Below are 24,944 nucleotides of genomic sequence, written 5' to 3' on the forward strand. Positions count from 1 at the left end.
CTATTTGTGGTTAGGTAACACTGACACAGACAGTGAGCTGTGTACCTCCAAAAAGAAAATGAAACAGGAGTCAGGCTGCATTTAATTTTTAATGCTTTTTTGTCGTTGTCCAAGTTTATCTTTATAATTCGTAGTACCCACAAGATGTACTCATTTCCTTCAGAACAACAGCTGTGGAACGCATGGAGGATTACCTTTGCGGTTTCCCCACAGCTGAGCTTTGCCTCCTTCTAGAAGAACGTGAAAGCTGCCATTGACTACAGTGGTCTCTTTTCCTTTGATAGGCTGTGGTCTTCAGCCAAGCACATACACATCAAGTACAGGGCAGTCACAGATTCATAATAATTTCCAATGAAAATAAAATGTGTATGAAACCTTCACTTTTCATGGGCCAAAGGTTTTTACAAACTATTCATTATAATAGTACATATTGGTACAGCTATTCAAGATTTTCAAACCTAGGAATCTAAAGCTGAGGGCAAGATTGTATTGTACCTGTGACAGTGGCTTCTTGGGCTGGGACTTACAGGTTCCATCACTGGCTACTTAATTTTGGGAACTGGAACTATTAAATGCACAGAGTAATTGAGATACTGAGTTTCTGTAGTAAATTAGTGTCCTGTAGAGTTCAAAATGAAACAAAAAATGTCACACACAAAAAAAATGTTTTTGAGTAAATCTGTTCCCTACAATGAAATACTGCAAAAGTTCATTGTAAACATGGAACAACTGCAACTGGAAACAAGGCATTACCACTCCGTCCTCCACTGCAGTGTGGATTTTGTGATATGTGTTTGTTCCTCTGTGTTCTGCACATATTGCTCTCACAGAATACATAGGCAGAACAATGAGGCCAAGGTGATACTGTAACCACACTGTTTCTTGTGCATATTGAACTTTTAAAATGTTCACTGTGTAGTCCAGCATCTGACTAAGTGCATTTAGCTCCTGTGGGATTTTCCACCCTCTCCCTCAGGATAAGGCAACAATTTGGGGGAGAAATTTGTTCTGAACACAGCAATGAGGCATTTGCAGTCTTCTTTATACAACTGCTTTTTCAGTCTCAGCTTTATCAAACTCAGCAGATAAATAATATATGGCCTTCCCATTTCCTATGTGAGATCATGAGTAAGGAGGTGCTTCTTGACAGATGTCCAGTGAGTAGTTTCAGAAGTGATTTTTCAGTCAAATGTAACCATTATAGCTGTCTAGTCAATTTAGCAGTGGCATCTCAGTTTTCAAACTTCAGCCAAGTTCTCTCATAGCTGTAACTAAAGAAGTTCACTTAGAACTTCCTAACAGGACAAAAGAGCTCTTTTTCTCTGCTTAAAATTACTTCAAGACAATTTTTTCACCTTCAGAAAAATAAAGGTGATGTCTCTCAACCAGGGAAGGAAAAAAATCAAGATGTACTGATAGTATAAAGAGAGGAATGTAAAATGAAAGCGAGTATGGCACAAATCCTAAGGTCTTTGCTTAGAATTATTACAGACATTTAGGTACAACTTCTTTTGGCATCCATGGGAGATCAGTACTCTTTTAGTTCTCCAAAGGATTTTGGGCAGATCGTCTCCTACAGAATCAAAAGGCATTCCTGTTATTGCATAAAGATGGAAAATGAGAACAGTAAAAAGGCACTGGTAGAATATCAATGCATACTGAGTTTGACCTAGATTATAAAAGTTTCAGTTACATTTCCTAAGAAGTCATATAACTGTATGTAAAAATACAAGCAGTAAATCCACACAAATTACAAACTAAGAGTTACAAACAGCTCTCATACCATCTCTAGCACCCTAAGCTGTAATTTCTAAGGAATTTAGACATTCCTTGATTTTTACACTTATGAAAATGTTAATTTTCTTGTTTAGTAGCAGGAAGTGTCAATACAGTAAAACACATTCTATCTAAAAATTGCCCACTTTAATATGGGTTGGACCATGTAATGTGAACTCCCTGCAAATGCTTAAATATACCATTCCATCATTTTATTAGTACGTAAACTGTGCTTGATCAGGATCACAGCAGAACAAAGTATGACCCATAGGATGACCTAAGAAACTATTTGTGCTGGTAATAGACCATGTTGTATTTTTGTAACAAAAATATGGAATACAAATTGTCTGAGAGGTAAAAGGAGCACACTGTATAGCTCTAGATGACTTAATAGTAACACTTGGGCAGTATTAGCATACTGCCTCGTGCTTCTGATTTACTGGAATAATATATTGCAGTATACTGCAAACTCTTGCCATTTTTAGAAATAGAAATTAAATTTATTGAGTAGGATCAAGTCCGGTAAATTCAGGACCAAATAAATCCCACACATTAGCTGTGGATCTCTTCAATACACTGGTGAACATCAACTATTTAATGAGATCATACTTATTAGTTTGCCATCAGATTGCAAAACATTTTACCTAAACTGTCAGTAAATGTAAACTAAAATAAATACTGAATAAAATGAAAGATGATACTGAAGCTAATGATAAATTCCCTTCATCAGTAGAGACTTTTTCTTTCATTTTGATTTTCAGAAGTAAAATATTTTTTGAGCAACAGCCTGAACTACTCAGCTGAGAAGTGATCCAGTGACAACACTTTATGTATGGTGAGGTTCCCAGTAGCTACTTTTTTGACAGCTTTTGCACATTTTTAGTTCAGAAATAGTTTGCGGTTCATGTAGTGGAATAAGTTCTTGTTCCTTTCCACTTAATGACCCTGGGGTTTCTAACAGTGATACCTTTGAGAAGAATGTTGTGGTTGAAACTTTCAATTGCTGTACTAATACATCTCTGGTACTTATTGTAGAACTACTGTGCAATTTAGGGGAAGACAGTAACAACTATTATTTTTAGCAGCCATCTATTTGCCAAGCAAAGTGCTGATGACTAAATAATTTGTTACACATGTACTGGTCCAGATTCTGCTTGTCTTTTGCAATCAAAGCTCTCCTTGATGTGTCTAGGAGAACTAAGAGTGCAAGCATAGCCAATTCATTCCCCTAAACATTGAAGGACATGTTTTTCTACTTTTCTACCCATTGAGTATGAACATACCCTGGAAATAATATTCGTAGGACCAGTCACAGAGTAAAAAAACATTTACTGAAAGTGAAAAATTTTCCCTTAGATTTATACCATGCTTGTACAGGCAGAAAAAATATTAAAACTATGAATACTCAAAAAAATATTAAAATAATACAGTGACAATCCACATTATCATCTAAAACCACGGATGTCACAAATCCACTGCCACTCACCGGTCAGTATCTGAGCTCAGTAACTGATTGCCATTCTTTTGATCTCCGCCATATATCTCAATTTACATGTGCCAGTGGTCTCATTCACTCTTCTAAATGGTATCCAGTGACTAAATCTAGGTCAGTAAATCAATGTTTCCAGGAGCAGGAAATCAACTACCTCCACTATTAAATTGCCAGAATAGCCCCTGGGATGGCTGTGTCCAAGGCCAGCTAGCAACCCCCAAGTAATTCCTGGGCGCAATTCTGGAAGAGGCCTGAGACCATTGCAGTTTGGATGCATCCACCACGTTTTGGAGGACAAGAGAGTTCAACAGTAGAGATGCAGACCATTCAATGCCAGTTTGCTTCAGTACCAAAAATGGTCCTGCGTACATGGATTTACTTGTATGGGCATAGCCAGTGAGGACCACGTCAGAGCACAGCCTCTGAGACCTCGCCCATGGTAAATGCAGTTATTTGACAAAAAAATTCAGGATACAGAACATGACAATCTGAATAGCATCGGCCACAAGCATGAGCTTTTTTGTATCACCAGAGAAGTACATGAAGTTTCAATAACCATCTTAATTCTCACTACAAGGGGTCTTTCACCAGAAAGCTCTTGCACCCTGGCATCTGGGTTTGAGTTCAGGTCCTGTGATTCATTCACTAGAGGCAACTCCATTGAAGGAGTATCATGGAGATTTTTCTCCTCTAACCTCCAGATGGTTGCTATTATAGTTAGGGGTGCTCTAGCCATCAGGTCTCACTTCTGTTTCTATGATGCCAGTTCTTCAAGAGATGTTATAACTGTAAATGACAACACAGTATGGTTTCTTATGCTTGAGAGAGGCTGTTAAAATGTATATATTCACCATTTTTTTCCTCTTGCCTGTGGAACTAGGCTAAAGACATATGCACAGTTTCTTTGGGTTTCCACAATAAGCAATTTCAGCACATAAGCTGTGTTCTTTCCTGGTCAAAGTTTCCATCTGTGGCTTACTTTCAGAAGCTGGAAGACAAGCAGTTGCTTTGCCAGGAAGGGCTGTTGACGTCAAAGTTGTGTTTGAGACAGGTCTGGAGTGCAGCTTGAGATTATAACTTCCTTTATACTTTGGCCCTTTTGAGAAAAGTTGTAGTTAGACAAAAAGCAGTTGATTATTTTATGTGGTTATAGAAGTGTTTGGGTTCCCTGGTAAGTCTGGACGCATAGCCACTCACAATCATCTGGAGATACTAAGATTTAAGACCTGGAGATGAGTGAAGCAGAAATTTAAAAAAAATTACCATATGCAATTCATTTTGGTGTCCTTCAAAGATGTTAATTTCTACAGATCCTACACCAGCATTCTACTTACCCATCTCTAAGGACAGATCATGCATTTTTACATTCACTGCTGTGTTTTCCAAAAATTGCAGTTCCATGGAAGAGCAAATGAGTAATAAAAAAGAAATGTAGAGGGAATATTTAGTTAAAAAAAGAAAATAGAATTCATCGTTGGACTTACTTAAAGGAAAAGTAATGAATTTTTAACTCATACTTCCAGCACTCTCTCATTAAAACCCAGGTAGGTCTTGGTTGCGTATTTGCTTGATCTTCTCACAATGGTATTAATGTAACCGATTTTTTATTACTTAGGACACAAAAAAAAAGTAGCAGGTGTGTGAAAATATCTGGTCAGAGACTATGTCCTTGAATTTCCAAGGAAGTTGGATGTATGCTTATACAGTTTTGGAAAGACATATATTCGCTTCAACTCTGTGCTACTGGCCTTTACCAAAAACTAGTGAGATGTGACAAAAGACCAAAGAAGTGCCTGCAGATATATTTCAGCATAAAAAGTAGCTTGTTATGGAATTTAGGAAATACTTCCTCATGCTTATCAGCCTCCATATGGAAAATTAAATAAAATACATCCATTTGTATAGTAGCTTGCAATGAACTATATACAAAAGTGCATTGTATCAGCACCTCATACAATTTGTTATTATTGCAACTGGGCTGTTAAAAAGCTGGGGCTACTTAAGCGTGAAGTGTAAAGAGGGCAGATACCAACCCTCTGATTTCTGGTTGTGCACACATGGTAAGCAATGCAGAAGCTAATCAGGCCACATTTGGGAAGCATATAGGATCTCCTCTATAGGTGCCTAGGGGATTCACCAACTGCCCTCAGGATTTAATGCAGGCAAACTCTCTGTTGGACACTTGAGTGGACCTTTATAGATGGAAGTCCCTTCCTTGTAACAAGAGGGCCTCATCATAGAACAGGCAGGAAACTCAGATTATCAGTGGTCCATTTTCATCCTCGACCAGTATGGTTATCACTGTTAATGTTTTTGTGGAAGAAAAGCTCTGCAACTTTTAGATTTGCCGTTGTCAAATGTTTTATTTCCCAAGTGAAACATTTCTTTTGAATCAAGGAAACTTAAAAATTTGCCAATATCTGAGTCTTTTAACTAAGGACAAGATCAGGCAGACAATAGAAGGAAGGAAATATTGAGGGGGGGGCAGTGTCTGTTTTTTGTGGTTGTTGTGCTGGGTTTTTTACTGGTAAGACAGAGAAGAGAAGACAGTAGCTGCTAGAAAAGTGGAAGAGATCTGGAAAATTGCAGAGATAATGAAGATTATCTGCACACAACAGTTGTGAGTTGAATGTTACCATTGAGCATTCAACAGGAGTTTGTGCCGTATCAGGTCATCTGATAGGCCCAGGGAAGAGAAGATCCAGAAATGTGTCTGGAGTCCACAGTGAAGTGGAGAGGCACACAATGGAAAAGAGGAAAGGAAAAACAAGATTTGCAGACACGTATTGATGAGAATACCTGAAAAACTGAGCTGTGAGTGGTAACAGTAACCCATCATATGACCAGAAGGACAATACAGAAGAAAAAGGAGAATTATTAGTGTATTATTTCCTTCATGGTAGAATGAAAAGGAGAAACAAAAGATGGAAGAGAAAGAAGATTCTGTATCAAGAGGTAGAATGAAATATGGCAGAGATAGTCAATGGTCACAGCTTAAGCAGAAATCGTGATGATACTTAGGAGATCATCAGAAAGAACAAAAAAAGGCGGAATGAGACTCAGAAAGCTGTGAGAATAGAAAAAATTGAATTTAAGATCCACGCTAAGAAAAGACAGGTCTGCCTTACAGAGGAGCCCTTGTTAAAGATTAGTAGATGTGCAATGGCAGAGAGCAGAAGGGTAGAACTAAAAGGTGAGTGCAGTCTTAGTTTCAAGCCTTGGAAGAGTAGGCCAGCAGGTAAAAGGATCCTCGTGGGACCAGAAAAAGTCCGCAACCTATTCTTCACTTTGGGAGTGCCATGGCAAGGTTCCTGTTACAATAGATGTGAAATGATTGTATCATCTTAAAGAAAATATTCACAGAAGTGCTGTAAATCAGAGGACAAAAACTAGTCATGTGTTATTAAGCAACAACCACAGATCCATCAGAAAAATTTCTTAGAATGTGGACCAAATGTTTGTGAGGCAGGCAGATGGTCAGAGAGAAGCTGAATGACATTGGTGAGTTTTCCAAGATGTTCAAGGCCAGAAGATCTGGAACACAGGGACAAAATGTGAGAGATTTGGAAAATCCATTGTGCCAAAAGATCTCCTATCCCTCAGACAACCTACAAAGTCTACCCATCACTCTACTATCAAAGCACACAAATTAGAGGGCTTATGCCAGCAGAAGATCATGATCCAAAAGCCAATGAAGACTAGCATCTGTTCTTGAAAAACCCTTGTGTGTATTAGTACAGATTTGTGATGCTGTTTTAAAAGTTGTTAACCTCTGAGTGATAAATACTGGAGTCTGTCTTTCAGAGAACAGGGCTTACAAACTGCAGTAAGGTCATAGATGGTACAAATATACTCATTATTTGCCCTTTCACCAAAGAAGCCGGTGAATAAGTGAACTGTAAGAACTGTAAGAGGTTCTTTAAGAGCCCTGAGGACCATGGAGCAAGGTTATGAGTACCAGCCTGGGAGGCACTGGCGAGATACACAACATCTGTGTTTGGAGCAGATAAGACACACAGACCCTTGGACAAGCTGAGGTCTTTATTCTCTCCCAGTAATAACATTCTCAATAGGGTGCAGGTGCCTCCTGTTATTTTGAGGAATTCCATCTAGCTTCTCCTGCCAGGACTTAAGAAGCCAAATATACACAACGTGCATCCACCCAGTGCATACTATTACAGCCTGTAATGGTTGCAGAATGGTGGTGGATTATTCACTGGGAAGGCTAGAGGCAAGAAGGCATGGTTTCCAGAGTCACTTGCATGCCAATATTATAAATACTATACATATGATGATGACCTGCTTTACCTTTTTGCAACATATGGGAAACTGGAGGTAATTTTTTTTTATTATTGGAATAATATCTGGATACTGATGAACTCATTAGCTGATCTGAAAATCTGGAAAGGGCTCCCAAAGGCAATGCAGGTCCTAGTTCAAGAGACTAGGGAAATTAGGAAAGTCACACTGGAACTTTAGTGTATAATAATTACAAATTTTTCAGGATCACTTTATGGTCAATAGCACTTTTATAGCACCTTTTGTTATTGAAATTCTTCACATTTTTTTCCTGCTTACTTTTTCTGCCTTCACAGAAAAGCATGAGAAGGACAAAAAGTGTTTTACAAAAAGCAACAACACCTGTTTTATTATATGAAAGGTAACACATATACTTCTTTCTCCTCTGCATATATACACCAAATAAATATAGCCCATATGGCACTCTGAGTATGTATGTGTTCACATTCATGCCACACATAGTTATCCTTTCAAGAAGTCACCTGCTAGCTCATGTGCTATTCTGCAGTCTGAAAGTGCTCCTACTGTTGCAATACTGCACCAAAGAAGATGCTGATCTGTAGGGCAGATGTTATCCCTGATAAATTCTAAGTCTGGTAGTGTATAAAACATTGGTTTTTCTGCTGAATTAAGTATTGATTTAATTGGAGCTTTTTCTGCCTCCAATCTTGAGATCATGGAACACTATTTCTGAGGCTTGTACATATTGCTTGGTGGTTTGTAATATTTCAGTAATGTCTTGAGGCTTTCTGTTTCATTGCAATTGCATTTACAGCAATAAATTGTTCAACAAACACTGAATTTTATTAAACTGGCAAAATATGTGATAAAGAAAGCTAAACAAGCCCACAGTCAGCTGTGCCAAAAGCAAACAAGTGTTTTCTTTTAAATGCTAAAATAATGTGCAAACGAGGCTCAGCAAAACTAAAATGCAGAATAATTCCAAAACTGAAGTGTGTATAAAATTAAAGTTCAAGAGAATAGTCACACCATCCAGCTGCAGTTCCACTACAGAAGGGATTCGTCATTCCACGTGTAAGGAAATCCTTAGCCATTTTTTCCTATCCTTGGCCACAGTGTATTGCTCCTTCAATACGGTTAACTTAACCGAGAGACTAGATCCCTGGCCCTGAGCTGGAGCAAATGATCCCCCTTTTTTTAAGCTCTTTTTGGGTTAATTTTCACCCGCCTATATTTACTGGTTGAGAATCAGCAAACAGTTGTACGAGCACAATTGAGGACACACTGTGTTCTCAGGGATGAGACAATTGGTCTGGACAAGACAGGCAACTCTTTACACCAGCCTTGCTGCCTAATCTTATATATGGCATAAGTATGGTCCTCCTAGAAGTGATGCCCTTTGCTTTTCCCTTTGCTTTCTACTTTCCCTTCCCATCTTTTCTCCAGTGAATAAGTGTGAAAGAAGAGGGGACAGCCTTGGCCTTGCAGTTGCTGAGCTTCTTCAGCACCCGTGAGATGACCATCAGGGTTCATCCTCTGTTGGTCAGCAGGCAGCTCACCCCACAAAACCCCATGTGCTTTCAGTGTGAAATAAAAATAGTTCATTCTGTGTTTTGTTTTAAATTAAGTACATACAGTTTCTCCTCCTTTCCTCTTGTATCCTGTCTTGAGTATTACAAAGCTACAGTTTGCATTTTATGGTTTTATCATGCCTACACATATGCAAGATAGGTAATTCAGAGGTGAACACTGGAAGGCAGAGCAACTGCAGTCATATCAGAAGGTAAGTTGTTTTCTTCTTTTTCATACAAATAATATAGGAATTCATAGAAACATGAAATCCATCCCCTAATGCAATCATTCCTATTTTGTCTGTTCTTAATACTGTTCAGTGACAAAGACTCCATAATCTGCTCAAGCAGTCTTTTACAGCACTTAATTATCTTCACCATTTTTTTTTTTTTGTCCTATCTTGGTGGATAGCAAATTTCCTGTAAGCAGGACATGGTTATGGCTGATAGAAAAGATCTCTCTCACTAGTCAGGGCTCCATTGCTCTCTTTCAAGCTGATCATCTTGTTAGGAACATAAATATTTCACGGGTTCCTGGCTGGAAAAGCATGGTGGCACTTCATACCACTGAAGAACTTTCTTCAAAGACACTCTTTTACACGTCTGGTGACTGCAAAATATATAAATGAACAAAGGGAGCATGTTTATTTCCTTAACTCACCAATTAGTAGATGTATAAAAACTTGCAAATGTCACTTCTTTAGAATGGTGAGAGAAAGGAAGAACATCACTGGGGTGAAGAAAGAAGACCCTCAGGAGCTTTGTGTTGAGAACTTTAATGACTCATTCCCTAAGAGAGAGGGATTTGCTAAAAGCATTGTTTCCTCTTTCCCATTTTCAGAGGCTGTAGCAAGTCTCAAGCAAGGACAGGAGATACTCCTCTAGGGAGAATTCATCTAACTAAACATAGACATTGTCAATGAAGACATCTGCAGCTGGGCTAGTCCTCTTGATTCCTTTTACAGTTAATGGAAAGAAAGAGTTGCTTTTAGCTTGTGATTTAGCTTATGCCTCGGACACCTACTTTAGGATGAGATGCACCCCACAAATGCATAATTTGCTCCACTGACTATAAACTGAACCTGAGATAAATAGCTTGTATATAGACATCTAGACTGTATGCATTTAAAATGAAGTGAGATGAACCCTTCTGCTGCTGACTTTTAACATGAACAGTTTCCATGGAAGAAGTCATATTATTTGCAAGCAAAACCACAGCCTTGTTTTGATTAACTTTTTTTTCTGAAGCTGCAGTCCATTAACACTCACTCATGCAGATTGTAATGATGTATTGTATATTCTTTTTAAATCTTATGTAACAGCTCTAGTGTGTAACAATGTCATGCTAATTAGAATCACAGTTTAGATTATTATGAGGCATTTTCTGCTTGGCTTGTGCTTTTAAAATGTTATTCCTCTCATTTGGCAGCCATAGTGCCAAGGATGTGGCAAGGCGGGGGAGATGTGTAAATCATCCACTAAAGTTTCTATCCCAAATCAAAGTTAGTGACACCCCAAGAAAGTCAGAATCGTCCTTAACTCTGTTTTCATTATCAATCTGTCATGGTTTAACCCCAGCCAGCAACTAAACACCACGCAGCCGCTCACTCACTCCCCCCCACCCAGTGGGATGGGGGAGAAAATCGGGAAAAGAAGCAAAACCCGTGGGTTGAGATAAGAACGGTTTAATAGAACAGAAAAAGAAGAAACTAATAATGATAATGATAACACTAATAAAATGACAACAGAAATAATGAAAGGATTGGAATGTACAAATGATGCGCAGTGCAATTGCTCACCACCCGCCGACCGACACCCCGCCAGTCCCCGAGCGGCGAATCCCCGCCCCCACTTCCCCGTTCCTATACTAGATGGGACGTCACATGGTATGGAATACCCCGTTGGCCAGTTTGGGTCAGGTGCCCTGGCTGTGTCCTGTGCCAACTTCTTGTGCCCCTCCAGCTTTCTCACTGGCTGGGCATGAGAAGCTGAAAAATCCTTGACATTAGTCTAAACACTACTGAGCAACAACTGAAAACATCAGTGTTATCAGCGTTCTTCACATACTGAACTCAAAACACAGCACTGTACCAGCTACTAGGAAGACAGTTAACTCTATCCCAGCTGAAACCAGGACACAATCCATGAGAAAATTTCCTCCCCTCTTTGAAATTTTTCTTCAAAAATCAAGCAAAGAGGGCAGAAATTGAGACTGCCTGGTAGCTCGGGGTGTGGCTGAGACTGCCCTACCAAAAGCTCGGTGCTTGCTGAGGGATACTTGTTATTGCAGTGTCCATGTTCTACCACTGCTCTTCTAGTCTGCTTCTGCCTCCAAAAAAGCTCCAGGCTGAAGAAGAACTGGATGAAACAATCAATCAGTAGATTAGCATTCTGAGAATCAGCAAGTATCTAACTCAGGTTTTTGTAGCAGGGTATGTAGTCAAGGCATTCTTGGCCCTCTGGTGAATTTCTTTTGATTCCCAGTTGAGCTGTTTCATATGTTTGGTGTGCTCATGGCTCTGGTAGAATAAAAACACAGGTGAGGAGGCTGCTGCCAATACTGATGTGCATTGCTACTGCAATGGTGGTGTTCACTGTAGCTCCTCCAGACATGCCCTGTCCTTTGGATATGGACTCTACTTTTCTAACCAGTGACTTGGAGTGTGAGAGCAATTAGTTGGACTGGTAAAAGAGCAGCTAGCTGGCAGTGTGGAAACTCATAGAGGTTGGCCAAGCAGCCTGGAACTGTTTGTAAGGAAAAGGAGGGGTTAAATGACAAATAACAAGGTATACATTGCCACTAAGCTTCTAAGAAGGCAAGGCAGGAGAAGGGCTGGAATACTGAGAAAAATTAATGTTGAAGTTTGACACCTCACAAATTTACCCTAATTGCAGCAGGACCTGGCAGCATATGTTGTGAGTAGCGCGTGAAACAAATGTGTGTGAATACCTAATAGCAATATGGTTAAAACCAGGAATAAGGACTTTCAAATTGGACAATTGGATTGTGCATGAATGGGGGGTAAGTCAGTCCTTTGTTTTGCTTTAGGGGTTGAGGTAAGTTACATCAGCTCCCTGTATTTTGATTTTCTCATCTCTAATACTGAGATAAGAAACACGTATACAGAGACTTCTTGTTTTCCTCAGTATGAGGAGACGCCTTGCTCAAGGAACAGCATGGAAATCATTTCTGCCTCTGCTGAAGCGCGAATGGATTAGCTACCACCAACAAGCTGTCACCATCATTTTGCCTAGGCAGGTATGATAACCAGTCCCTGCTTCCACAATGGTTTACCTTTCTTTTTAAGGGTAGAAACACAAACCACCGTATCCATCAATAAAACATGCCACCCTACAAAGAGATCGTTTCCCCTCCAAGTCCAGTGATTGTCCTGACAAAATTATCTCAGAAACATCGCAAACATAATGAGATGTAGCTGAACACAAGGAGAGAACTTGCAAAAAGGAACAAAGTTAATAAATAAGGATTGGGGAAAGCACAGGAGAATTCTTTGTGAGACAGACACATGGTTCAGAAATGAGATTTTTAGATGGTCAGGATGTCAGGAGGGCGTTAAGAAAACATTCTGAGAGCAGACTTCAGCCCGGGGAGAGCGCTGTAATTCCCTTAACTTCAGTACAATTTATTTCAAGTCAGTCAAAAAAGACCCCAAATGTATATGACACACTACTGCAGCTATGAGGAGATGAGTAACCGTGCTGGGAGCTGGAGAGGTGAGTGCAGGAGGGAACATCCAACCCCCCTCGGCCGCAGGCCCACAGGCATACAGCTGCCTGCGGTGTCCCCCACCACCCCTGAGGGAAGTCCATGGGACCTCCTCAGCTGCAGACCCCCGGCCCCGAGCCCTCCCTCGGGCTCATCCCCATCCACTTCCCTGACAGCCGGTGGCTCGGGAGCGTGGGCACATCTGCTGCCCCAGGAGAGGAGCCCTCTCCGGTCCCGCCGCTTCTCGCCCTCGTTTCTTGTGCAAGAGAGAAGTACTTATCCCGGCAGGCACGTGGGCAAGGCACTTGTTTCTTCTGCCCTGCCCTTAGAGGGGTATCGCTGCTCGCTACGAGCAAGCACGAGACTGCCGAGCCCTGCAGGCCTGCTTCAGGAGAGCGGTGCATTCGTGCTGCCCTGGGGAGCAGAAGAGGCATCGGATGAAAACTGTGGCATTAGGTGAGCCAGTAATTGGCACACATTGCTCCCTCCCGCACCCGGCACCGCTGTCAAGCAGGACTGAGGCGGCAGGGCCTGACTCTGCCCATCTCCCAGCAGGGCTGGCCCCATTCTCGGCATCCGTCAGGAGGACAAGGAGGCCGGCTGGCAGGTGGGGTCCCAGGCCAGCCCCCGGCCGTGCCCTGGCCTGCCGCCCCCTCCTCAGATCCCCACCTGCCCCCAGCAAAAGGCTACTCCTCACCGCAAACTTGTTCACTTCAGCTATAGGAAGTAACCGCTTCCAGCACCAAATTTAAGCAACATATGAATGTATTCTTACATTTAATTAATGCCCACAGGATCTAGTATAAGACTCTGTGAAAATTCTTAATTAAGCACGCAGGGAGCTGTCTTTGGGGCAGCAGTTTCAAGCTTGTATATACTCAGCTAGTAAATGCTAAAATTGAAGCACGTACTACCTTATCATATGAGCTCAGAAACTTGGATCTGTGGTGTTTGTTCACTTCACTGCCATTTTAAAATCAATCTCAGGAGGCTCTCAGGATACTTTTTCGAGTATCAAGCCGTAGAGGAAGTGCTGTTCGACTTGCTTAAGGATTGTTAACGTTGTCAATTCATCAAGTTGATTTATATTTCTTGTTTTCCCCAGCTTTACGAAAGCATCTCCTCTTTGCCTTTTTTCATGGCATGCTGATGTAATTCTGGCATGTTCTCCATTTGCAAGTGTCAATGGCTGGGAAGATTTATAGCTTAAGGGTAAAAAACTCCTCTGGCTATGATCTCCTCTTGTCCTTTAGTTTAGGAGTCAGAAAGAGGGAATTAATTTTAAATTGTCTGTAAATACTAATGCTGAATTAGAAATTCAGAATGTTACTGCTTTGCTACGTATGTTCCAATATATAATAGTTTGTGCTAGTCAAAATGATGAGGAAAAAAACCTCCAAATTTTTCAAGATGACCTACAAAATTTTTACTTGGGTTTCTTGTTTGTGGTGATGCTGTGATAAAACTTAAAAGCATGTTAAAATATTCTCCTCTATATATTACCCATCATAGTAATTCCCTTAAATCAAATTTATTCATTTATTTTCCTACTTATTTTTCTTTCATGTTGGGAAATTTTAAACTTGATGTAAGAAAATATCTGAAGCTCCAATATTAATAAATGAATGCCAAGTAGGATCAGGCTTAAAGGCAGCTACATTAAAGCACAGAGTCCTTAAGTTGCATGATTCAAATTTCTTGAACTTCTTGTATTTTTCATCCACTAATTTATCTTCTGGGACTCATCTTCACCATTGCTACACAAGTTGATATTATCTGTAAATGCTTCATACATAAAATGAAGTTTGTCCATACTCTTGCACAGTGGGAAAGTGCATCTTAACAAGCAAATGATTCATTTGGTTCACACAGAAGACAAATTACCACTTCATTCATTCACAGCATACACAGATCCTACACATATACATTCCTCCTTGTGCCACAACTGTCCCGTTGTTTTCTCCCATCTCCTACTTGAAGGATGCCACCATTGTTACATTACTAAACTAACCCCCCAACATTACTGAACTAAAATAGGTTCTAGATCCTATTAGGTGATGAGCCCAAATATCTCTATATGCCCAGTATCTCATGCACAGGACACAGAATTCCATGCTTTGCTATATTGGTAAGCTGTAAACTAAATTACTATGTTCTTCATCTTTGGTAGATATCACTTCTCAGAACCATAATTCTGACCAAATTATTATTGAACTGACCAAAAGGTTTCATAGTAGAAGAGAAAGGTTTTTTAATAGGAAACTGAGCAAAAAAGGATCTGTTAATTTTTTTGTTTTGTTTTCATTTGGTAGTATGTCGAACTAGCTGTGCTACCTATAAAAAGCTTGTGGTGAGTTTTCTGCACTTTTAAATAGTCCCCTCAAAACACCTTGCATTTACCATTATTATGTGAGATTTGGATCACTACCTTTCCAGTTGGTTCCTGCAGAAGTGGCACAAGAGCAGAACATGACAGATCCAGAAAAGAAATTTCACGACTATTCCCTTTTTAGAGCATTTTAAGCTTTATTAGCAAAACACTTTAACATTTGAATTAAGTGATGGAGCTCCTTGGCATCAGAAAACAGCTTTCAAAACCACTGTTTTGTTTCCAAGAAGAAAAAGCTTAATAACAAAAACATTTCTGTTTCCAACTATAACAGTATCTGGCATAATGGGATATTGTAACAATAATTCCCGTCTCTTGGTGAGTGTGGATGGCTTCCTCCTCCACAGTAAGAGCAGAGGAAAGAAGTAGAAGGGTCAGTTTTGAGCTCGGCAGAACATGGCATATGTGGTTTTAGGCAAGTCGTTGAAGACCGCGTCCAAAAAAGGCAGCAGGCAACACTCAACAGTGCGTAACTTCAGGATCCAGTCTCCTCTTACAGTGCAGGTGGAGGGCTGCATGTCTTAGGAAGCAATCCAGCATAACCAGGGAGCTGTCTAAATCTAGCTAGGAGAGAGATCAGAGTTATCACTGTGAATGGAACTAGACTGAGCGCCTGTGAGGTACCGTCTCCCGCCTCCTGCTGAGACAAAGTTGTGGGCAGGTGCAGAAGCACAGAGGTAGATGTCCAGGGAACTTAAAGTCCGAACCCCTCCCAAACACTTCAAACATACGTTTCTCAAATTTCAGTTCCTTCAGCATTAGGTGGCAGCTGACAGGGCTTTTAAAAGGATCAAAATTTTCGATTTATATGCTTAAAAGTTCCGTCTGCATCCCACATTAGGCATTACACCTAGCTCAGCAATCCAGCAGCACTGAACTCTGCAAGCTAATTTTGCCTTTTACCTCAGCTATGTCAGTGTTACCCAGCAATGTGCAGAGCAGGTCTGTGCTAAATCCTTTATGGATCTGGCACGCAACCATTCTGCATTCATTCCTTTACTTGTAAAACAGGAGTATTGCTCCTGTAATAGGACTTACTGTCTAAAAGTAAGGGACTAAAAGGGGACTTACTGTCCCCTACTCATAGGAATACTATGAGAATAAATAAATAAATGTTTTTGGAAGTGTTCAGATAATACAGACACCGGTATTGTAAAATTAGCTGGAAGTACAGTTGTGCTATACAAGGTCTAAACAATTCAGTGACTCAGAAGATCAAAAACCGCTTTCAAGGGAAGAAAAATTAGGCATACACAGTCTTTCTAGACCACTATTTGAATTCCAGTTGAGGCCTTTTAGCTAAGTCATTACATGTAATTATGCTGTAGATTGTAATAAGAATTAGTAGTTTATTCTAATACTGAGGAAGCAACACAATAAATACAGACAGTTTTCTCGATACTAGGGTACCATTTGTTGATGGAGCTAGGGGATTAATTTTGAGTACAGAGCCTGAGGTGTTTCCCGGAAGAGGACTTGTCAGAGTTGAACGTCAGGCAAGTAAGTTTCTGGTGATATTTTCTGAAAACCATTTCTGTTAGCGTACATGAAGTTAAAGATCCATCGCCATTTTTCTAACATCTTCAGCAGAGATACATGTATTTCTTAACAACTACACAGTATTGACATCGGGAGCCTTCTTTACTAAGAAACCCTTCACGGCTGTGACTGGTGGTCTGCAGAAGCCACACTGTCGGAAAATAAGTGGTGGAGAGGAGACAGAGGTGGGCACGGCCGGCAGCGGGCCCCTGGCCGTGCTCCGGGCTGTAGGCCCCCTCAGGGCTTCTCCGACTCGTAGCCAGAACTTTGTCACCGGTCGTTCGCTGCACCTGGGGCGGCTGGAGCAAACGCAGAGGAACGGGTGGTTCATCCTTGCTGGTTCATCCCCGCCTCCAGGCGCCCGGGGGCACAAAACGCACTGGCAGTTTGCAAGCTGAAAGCGAACCAACGCAGGGGCCTCCTCAGGCGGCGCGCATTCAAGGCGAAGGGCTTTGCGCCACGCGAACTGGGCACGGGGAGTTTACGTGGATGATAACACGGGAGAAATTAACCTGCAGCCCGTAGTGCCACCTCCGGTTCAGGCTCTGCGCGTTTTAATGCGGCAGCTAAGCCAGGCCTCTCCGGCGGCTTTAGGCCGTCTCCCGCCGGCGGGGGAGGAGGCGGCGGGAGCCCCGCGGCGGCCCCGGCGGGACTGCGCAGGCGGGCGGCGCGTCAGGCGGGCGGCGCGTCACGCGGGCCCCGCGCCCCGCCGCGCCGGGCCGGCCCCGCCGCGGGGCGCCGCCCGCCCTGCCCGCCAATGACGGCCGGGGCCGTCACGGCGGCGCGTCACGCGGGCGGCCGCCAAGATGGCGAAGGTGTCGGAGATGTACGACGTGACTTGGGAAGGTAACGTCGCGGCCAGCCGGCGGCCTCCCGGCCGGGGCCGGGACCAGGACTGGGACTGGGCCGACTGACCGACCCACCCCCGGGTGCGGGGTGGGGGCGGCGGTGGCCGCACCCGTGCGGTGCCCCCGGAGCCCCGCTGCGCGGCGGGCCCGGGGCAGGCCGGCGCCTGTGCCCCGGCAGCCGCTGCCGGGCGGTGGCGGCGGTTCCCGGGCGGGGCCGGGGGGCGGCGATTCTGGCAGCCGCCGGGTTCCTCGGGCTGCGGGCGGCCGGCCGACGCGAGCGGTGCTCAGCCCCTCGGTGCCCACCAGTCCGCCGGCTATGTAAGGCGCATATCGCCCAGCGAGGGCCCCGTGCCTGTCCCCGGTGCGCGGCGGGGTGAGCTTCCCTGCTGGGGCCTTCTCCCCCAGCGCCGGTACGGGCGGGGGCCCTCCAGCCGCCGCCTCCGCTTTGTGGGGACGGATACCCGTTTCCCCCGAGGACGGCGGCGGGGGGTTCCTCCCACCCCTGCTTTTCGACCCCCCCCCCCCAAAGTGCTGACACAACGCTTACAAGAAAAAAAGGCCTCTTGGTTGGGTCGGCACCTTGTGTCATAGTTCACCTTTTGGAGCACCTGAAAATTACCTGATGCTTTCCTGAAACGTGATCATAAGCGTTTGTGGAGGAACTCCCAGAAGCTCTGAAGCGACATGCAGGCTTTTGGAAATCCTGCTCCCCAGATCTTTGTAGCTTTTATATCTGTTTGATCATAATGATTATTTATTTTTCATATAACAGTACTTTCTGAGGTTTACCTGACACCCTCGGTGGCTTTTCTCATAAGCAGTATGTGTTCAAATGTGAGTTCATACCGCACTCGAACCCATTACAGTCTCCTATCAGGAATAAATTAATGCTTGTCTGTAATTTGGCCATAAAGGGGGAACCTTTAGCTAGGTGGTCCCATGCATTACGAACGTTATACAGTAGAGAAGATAATGCGGAGAGAAGCTGTGTGATCTTTGGTTTTTTATTTATTTACTGCTAATCTGTGAAGAAATAATTGAGCAATAGAATAATTCCCCGAGCATAGATTGTTGGTTAGTTTGGTTTTGTAGTATGGGGATAAGAGGAAGAACGTTGTGTGGGATGTATTGTAGCAGATGCCAGTAACTTGCCCATCAGAAATAGTGCCCATGCTGTCTTTTCTGCACCTTTTTCTGTAGGACTCTGAAGCAAAACAAAATGCAATTTGAAATACTCAGTCTTCAGCTCAAATTGCACTGATGTCAGAAAATACTTTAGCTGGTATTGAAGAAAATAGTGCTGTAACTGAGTGATTAAGGATGAAGAAGAGGGCTTTCTTGCCAGCGTCTCTGGTGGTTGGTTTATAGGTAGTTTTGCTCTGATGCTTGGTTGCATCAGCGTGATGTCATTAGGCTAATTTAGCACTTTAGAAAAAGCTTGGTTGCCCGTTCTTTTATATCTCTTGTGAGAAGGTATAGCGGTTGTGAAGCTCAGCTTGGATAGAGAGCAGGCAGGCCACTGTATGGGAAGTTGTATGGAGCATTACTGGTGCCATTAGGCTTTCCCAGAAGTTGCTCTAAACCAGCTTGTGTAAAGAACTTTTCTAGTTTTTATTTTGCTTGAACATACATGGTTACAAAAAGCAGAGATGTAGGGGGTGTTTTTCCTCCTCTTGTTCTCAGGTGTCAGTGATTGGGAAGAGAAATGAGATTTTTCACAGGATAGGTAACATGCACTGTGGATATGTTTCTGTACATTTAGCCCTAGATAGTTTTGGCTGACAGTATTGCAAAGTTGTGTCTTTGTCCTCTAATGTAAAGGCCAGGTACAGGATGCTAAAGCTTACTGCTTTTGGACTTGGCTAATTCATACTGAGGTGAGCATTCTACTCTTAGAAATAACCTCCATATTCTACTTCCAAGAGTTTTGATTGACATCTGTGACATTGTGCTAGGTGCATGGTTTTGCATATGGTTTTGTTGAACGAGAAATTTTTGGGGACCAGCTGGGGACTTTTATCATGGGTGGGATGATCCCAGCAGCATTGTGACCTAGTACCTAGCAAAGAACTTGGACACAGTTCTAGGAATTTAATGTAGCTCATCTTGAGTTTTCATAGAAATTAAGCATTTTAGACAACCAGGTGTATGGTTGGTATTTATCTGAAAAATGTCCTTTATATACTCGGTCCTTTGTAAACAAGATGGTTTTTACTTGCATATTGCTCAAAGATGAAACTGTTTGGAGGTTAGGGAAAAAGAATAACAGGAGGCAAATGAAATACCGTTTCTACCTTGCTTTGCTTTTCACTCGGGTTCTTTGTGACAAAGGTAGGAGTTTAACCATGATTAAATTTTATGTTAGATCAATGCGTTTTACAGATGGTTAGGAAAGATAACTGGAAATAACTGTATTTTCTACTGTTGGAGCTGTCTTTATTTTTCTTTCTTTACTTTGTCTGCTGCTATGTCTCGAGCTTTAAAGTGTATTTTGAAAATACCATAAAATGCTTTATAGGATGAAATTTAACAGTCCGTATATGTGAGGCCATTTTCTTGCAAATGTATGTATTGGGGAACATGATATATAGCAAAGAGAAAATCCCAAACGAATTTAAAACCTGAACACTTCTATCTTTTAATGTCTCCAGTCATTTGAGTCCATTTTAGATGACAAAATTGCTTCCTTCCTGTGACTTAGAAACTGAATTCATATTTAGGTTGTATAGAAAGACTCTAGGAAATGGAAGACAGTCTAATGTTTTATCTGTGTCATAATCTGTGTGCAATTAAGTGTTGGTGAGGTGTTTTCGTTGTGTTCCGTGCTGTGTTTCCTTGCTTTTAGGTATTCCTAATTTTCAGTTGTAATCAAAGGGGCAGATCACTTTACTCTGGATTTTATATATGAATTTGCGGGGTTACAACAGGCAAAGGTGAGATGCTGGGGCATTAGTTGGGGCCACTTTGAAAGCTGAGTTGTTACGGTTAGAGACAGCATCCGCAGTACCCAGCTGAGCTGCCTTTGCCCCTGCTTGCACTTGCAAAGTACCAGTTAGGCATCCGGATAAGGCCAGGGGTCTGGAAACCTGCAGAGAGCAGTTTGCCAGGCCATTGCACACCCTGTGCGTTTAGGTAAGCTTGTTGAACTGGTGGATTTGTGAGGTTTTTGGTTTGATTCCTATTTTGCAAGATGAGAGTGGGTGGAGCTGAGGTGTGGTGGAAGATTTGGTGTCTGTAACAGAAGAACAATGTACAAATGAGCTCTAGAAATATAATGGTTATGGGGTCCCTGAGTGACTTCTGGTGTGGTTATGAGGTCCCTGAGTGACTGCTGGTGGCAGCAGTTGTTACATGTCAAGGTAACGTTTTGGAGTATGCAATGTATGTCTCTATTAATAGGGGTAGCTTCCTTTATTTCAGCAGGTGCTTTTAGATATCGAGGACTTGAAAACTATGATCCAACTAAACAATCAAAGTATAAGTAATTATAAGAGGATCACTTCATATCTGGTTGCTCAAGCCAAATTAACTGGCGCCTTAACAGACACAAAAATAAAACACAGGTTATTTCTTTTGGCTTGCTGTAGGCTGCTTGCATGTTTTTTGGGAACAGCAAACATTGTGGCAAGTGCATCTGCTCCTTTGAACTTGTAATGTTTTGATTTATATGTGCAAAGCTTGCTAATTTAAGAGAACTTAGGACTAAACCAAATATATAAATTGCTCAGGACCAGCCTATATACGTGACAGGAGTAATTGTAGCTGAAACTAGACATGTCTTTAACAGTTTTTTTTTTCTAAAATCTCCAATTGCTATTGCCCAACCTTGTATTATGGGCTGTATGTAGATTTGCCTCCAAGACTTAAATTATTATTGGTTGACTTTTGATAGCTTTCTTAGTAAACAATTCATTAAGTTTGACAACATTGTGAAAAGTCTTGTGTGAATTTTACTGCAGTTTTTTAGCATTTTCTTTCTTCTACCTTTTACTTAAAATTCATTATTTCTAGAACTGATGAGCGTCCTGATAGATTCACATCAATGAGAACTTTTTTTTTTTTTTAACTTTGGTTTTTGGTCATCAGGTGATATACTGTTATACCGTTCTGCGTTGACAGTTTTTTTCCATCGCTGTAAATGCTGTGCTTGGGTGATGAATGGTAGATGTGCATTCTGTTAATACATAATTCAGACACTATTCCATTTGGAATCACACTGGAATGGAGGCGTTGATAATTTCCAAGTAAATGAGTGGGTAGAAATCAGACAGCTTATTTATTTTTATGCGTTTAGCTTGTCAGCTTTTCTGAATGTTTGTGTTCTCTCACATTCTTGCTGTCTAACTTTGAATATCCAGGGACCATCATGTGTCTAGAACCGTTTAACTTTACACATGCATATGAAATGTAACCCTGTGGTGGTTTTGGTTGAATTTCAAAATACAAAATGTAGCACAATAACAGTCTTATGAGCAATCTGAGATAACTTCAGGTAGATGGAAGAAAGCTCAGTGCTTAATTTTTATCTGTCAGTTATGTTAACTATGCATTTTGAAGAAAAACTGACAGTGTTTAGATCTATTGTTGTGTTTGTTTTTCCAGCAGTTGTAAAGTTTAAAAAAAATATTGGCAACAGTTGTCATGGTACCTTCATATTAGTAAACCTACTATCTATTAATGAAAACTATTTTCCTTAAGTTTCCTCAAAATTTGTTCTTGTATGTGCAACATCTACACGTATATAAATGTATATGGGTATATAAAATCCCATTCTTAGCAATTTCCTGATCCAGAGGATAACTAAAACCTAGGCTAGGTAGTGCTCTCTGGCTGACTGAGTATGCCTGCTGTCTTGGAGATCTGATCCGTAATAAACGTACTCTTGAAAGAAAAATCCTAGTGCTAAAAGAAACTGTCTTTTCTATCTTACCTAGATAGAGATAATTTTTATACCTTCGGGTACTTCTGTGGTGTAGAAAGCCTTCACTTCCATGTCTGCTTTTCTTGCAGCTCCTTTCTGTAGGAGTGTGTAGATTCTTTTGAGAGTGGAAGTTCACAGCATTTTGCTTACAATGATAAACGTGAGCAGTGGTTGGGTTCTCATAGTTTTTCTAATACTAAGAGTGAAAATTTATTCACCTGGAGCAGAAATGCAATTATAGTACTGTTTGTAGATATGAATGTGAAACTACTTGGGAGAAATCTCTCATAGTCTATTTTTCCTAACCATGGGTAATGTCCGTTAAATTTATCATTTATTGGATAACTAGGTATAAGGGGTTTTTACTGCATGTGTTACTAACCTGAGAGAGTGCAAACTTAGAAATTGAATCGATTATATTAAAAGCATGAACGTGGTTTGTGTGATATGGTTTCAGAGGTCTGGTACACCTATCTGTTCTCTAGTAGTTTCTAATATTAGTAGAAGTTACTTTTTTAGATCTGTTGCTCTCTAAACCCATTCTTCATATGCATATTTTTAAGAAATAAAATTCAAATTCCATTACTATCTGGAAATCTCAATATTTTCTTATTTTTTTCTCCCCTTTGCCCCCAGATATGCGTGATAAAATGAGGAAATGGAGGGAAGAAAACTACCGAAACAGTGAACAGATCGTGGATGTTGGAGAAGAGTTAATTAATGAATATGCATCTAAACTTGGAGATGACAGTAAGTAAACAATCATTATTTTTAAAACTTCCATTCTCTGATTTTGTTTTCTCTTTTCAGATTCTATTTTTTATGTCTGTGTTCCCTTTCTGTATCTGCTGATGTTGCTGAAATATATATTACTTTCTCAGTCTAATAAGCTTCCAGAATTCCTAGATTTTATTTCTTTCCCAAATATAGGCTGCAGTGAAAACAGATGGAAAAATTACCTGCTAGAACTGTTAGTTCGCTGTATTAGTAGTTAGACCATTATGTGAAAACTTAGTGTGAAACTGTTATTTAGCTGTCATTTGACTGATTTTCTGTTCTTCAACACTGTGGCAAAAATTGAGAAGTATCTTTTTATAACAGAGAAAGCTATTCCTCAATCAAGTCATACATACTGCAGAAATTAATATTAAGGCTGCTTTTATTACAACATTACATTTGTGATATTATAGTTGAAGGTAAGTCTAAGTTTCCACTATTCATGAAATTATTATTTTCAGGGGATTTTAACTACCTTACAGTAATTTCAGTAGACAAAAGCTTGGATATAACATTTTTTACTAAAAGAGAATTGTTTAGAAACATGCCACAATACATTAACACTCTCTACTATAAGCATAAAATAAAACAAAGTATAACAAAGTGCTATCAAGATTGTATAGGTTAGCATATTAATCTCACACAGGTTTTTATTTTAATGCTCATTCTTTCTTCTTTTTCCCTTTTTTATAATTCAGGTAGCTTAATACAGACATTCTTTAATACATTTCTCTTGTAGTTCTTTCATTTTATTAACTTCTGTTATATAGTCACAGTGGATTTTAGCAGCCATAGCAGTGCATTGTATTTACTAATAAAAGTTACAGTATGCCGTATGATTAACTTTGTTCAGCTGTAGTTAGTTAACTTTAATTTTATATACCTAACTTCGTACAGTGTTCCAGGAATTAAAATCCACGTAGTCATTTCAGAAGGACACTTTGCCTCCCTTTCTTGTCAGGTGAGGAATCTTTCAGTATTGGGTTTGGGGTTCTGCAGATAGGATTCGTTTTATATAAATGCTTTGCTCTGGTTCTCTCTTGCACCTTCCAAGCTGTAATTCTGTTCTGGAGTTCTTTCTGTTGTAAGGAACTTTGCCACTGCAAATGTTGTACTCTTTTGGATATAAATACATGGATAATCTACCCAAAGTATCATGTATTGAACATACCTCTATGCATAGCAGTGAGTCATGAAGTGCATTTGGAGATTCAGTGCCTGCGGAAGATACTGCACTGTGAGGGGGTCTTATACTGTAACTCTGAGGAACGTGCTTGTTTTTAGACTACATGGGTAGGCTTAATACACCCGCCTGCAAGAGAGTTGTGGTAGGTTCCCTCTGCTTTAGAAGAACTTTGAGAACTAACCTTGATTTTATTTTCTTCTTACTGTGTTGCTAGTAATTTATGAGAATTGTATTTTAGTAAGAAATTGTTGAAGAGCTTGATATTCCTCTTGGATCTTACCAATGCCTTTCTGAAATGCTGTTCTCAGTAATATAGGCTGAGACATTCCTTTCTTTTCAGTGTTGAGTTTGTCCTTCTTTTCAAGATGTATGCATTTTATTCTTTCATAGACTTGACATTCAGGATTCATTAGATAAATTACCTGCAATGTTTCTGGTGTTGTTAGCCAATGCATAAA

At 40.9% G+C, this 24,944-nt stretch overlaps 1 protein-coding gene and 1 long non-coding RNA gene across 4 annotated transcripts in view; one reads left to right on the plus strand and one right to left on the minus strand.

The window, feature by feature from the left end:
• Window positions 1–15,327: 15,327 nt before the first annotated feature.
• On the minus strand, window positions 15,328–17,436 carry LOC128141760 (uncharacterized). Of its 2 annotated transcripts, none has more exons than XR_008235164.1 (2): window positions 16,626–17,436; window positions 15,328–15,775 (listed from the first exon to the last, which is right to left on the minus strand). It is a non-coding gene; the product is annotated as an uncharacterized LOC128141760 (long non-coding RNA). The 2 variants fall into 2 exon arrangements; XR_008235165.1 differs by having other exon boundaries at window positions 15,328–15,779.
• A 31-nt stretch (window positions 17,437–17,467) lies between these two features.
• Window positions 17,468–24,944, plus strand: part of EMC2 (ER membrane protein complex subunit 2) — a 45,653-nt gene continuing 38,176 nt past the window's right edge. For both annotated transcript variants that reach the window (XM_052786844.1, XM_052786845.1), the window contains exons 1-2: window positions 17,468–17,600; window positions 23,160–23,273. In XM_052786844.1, the coding sequence (XP_052642804.1) occupies window positions 17,561–17,600; window positions 23,160–23,273 (154 nt within the window). In that variant the 5' untranslated portion in view covers window positions 17,468–17,560. The remainder of the gene's footprint in view (window positions 17,601–23,159; window positions 23,274–24,944) is intronic.

This window comes from Harpia harpyja, chromosome 5 (assembly GCF_026419915.1).
Source record: "Harpia harpyja isolate bHarHar1 chromosome 5, bHarHar1 primary haplotype, whole genome shotgun sequence".
Classification (NCBI taxonomy): domain Eukaryota; kingdom Metazoa; phylum Chordata; class Aves; order Accipitriformes; family Accipitridae; genus Harpia; species Harpia harpyja.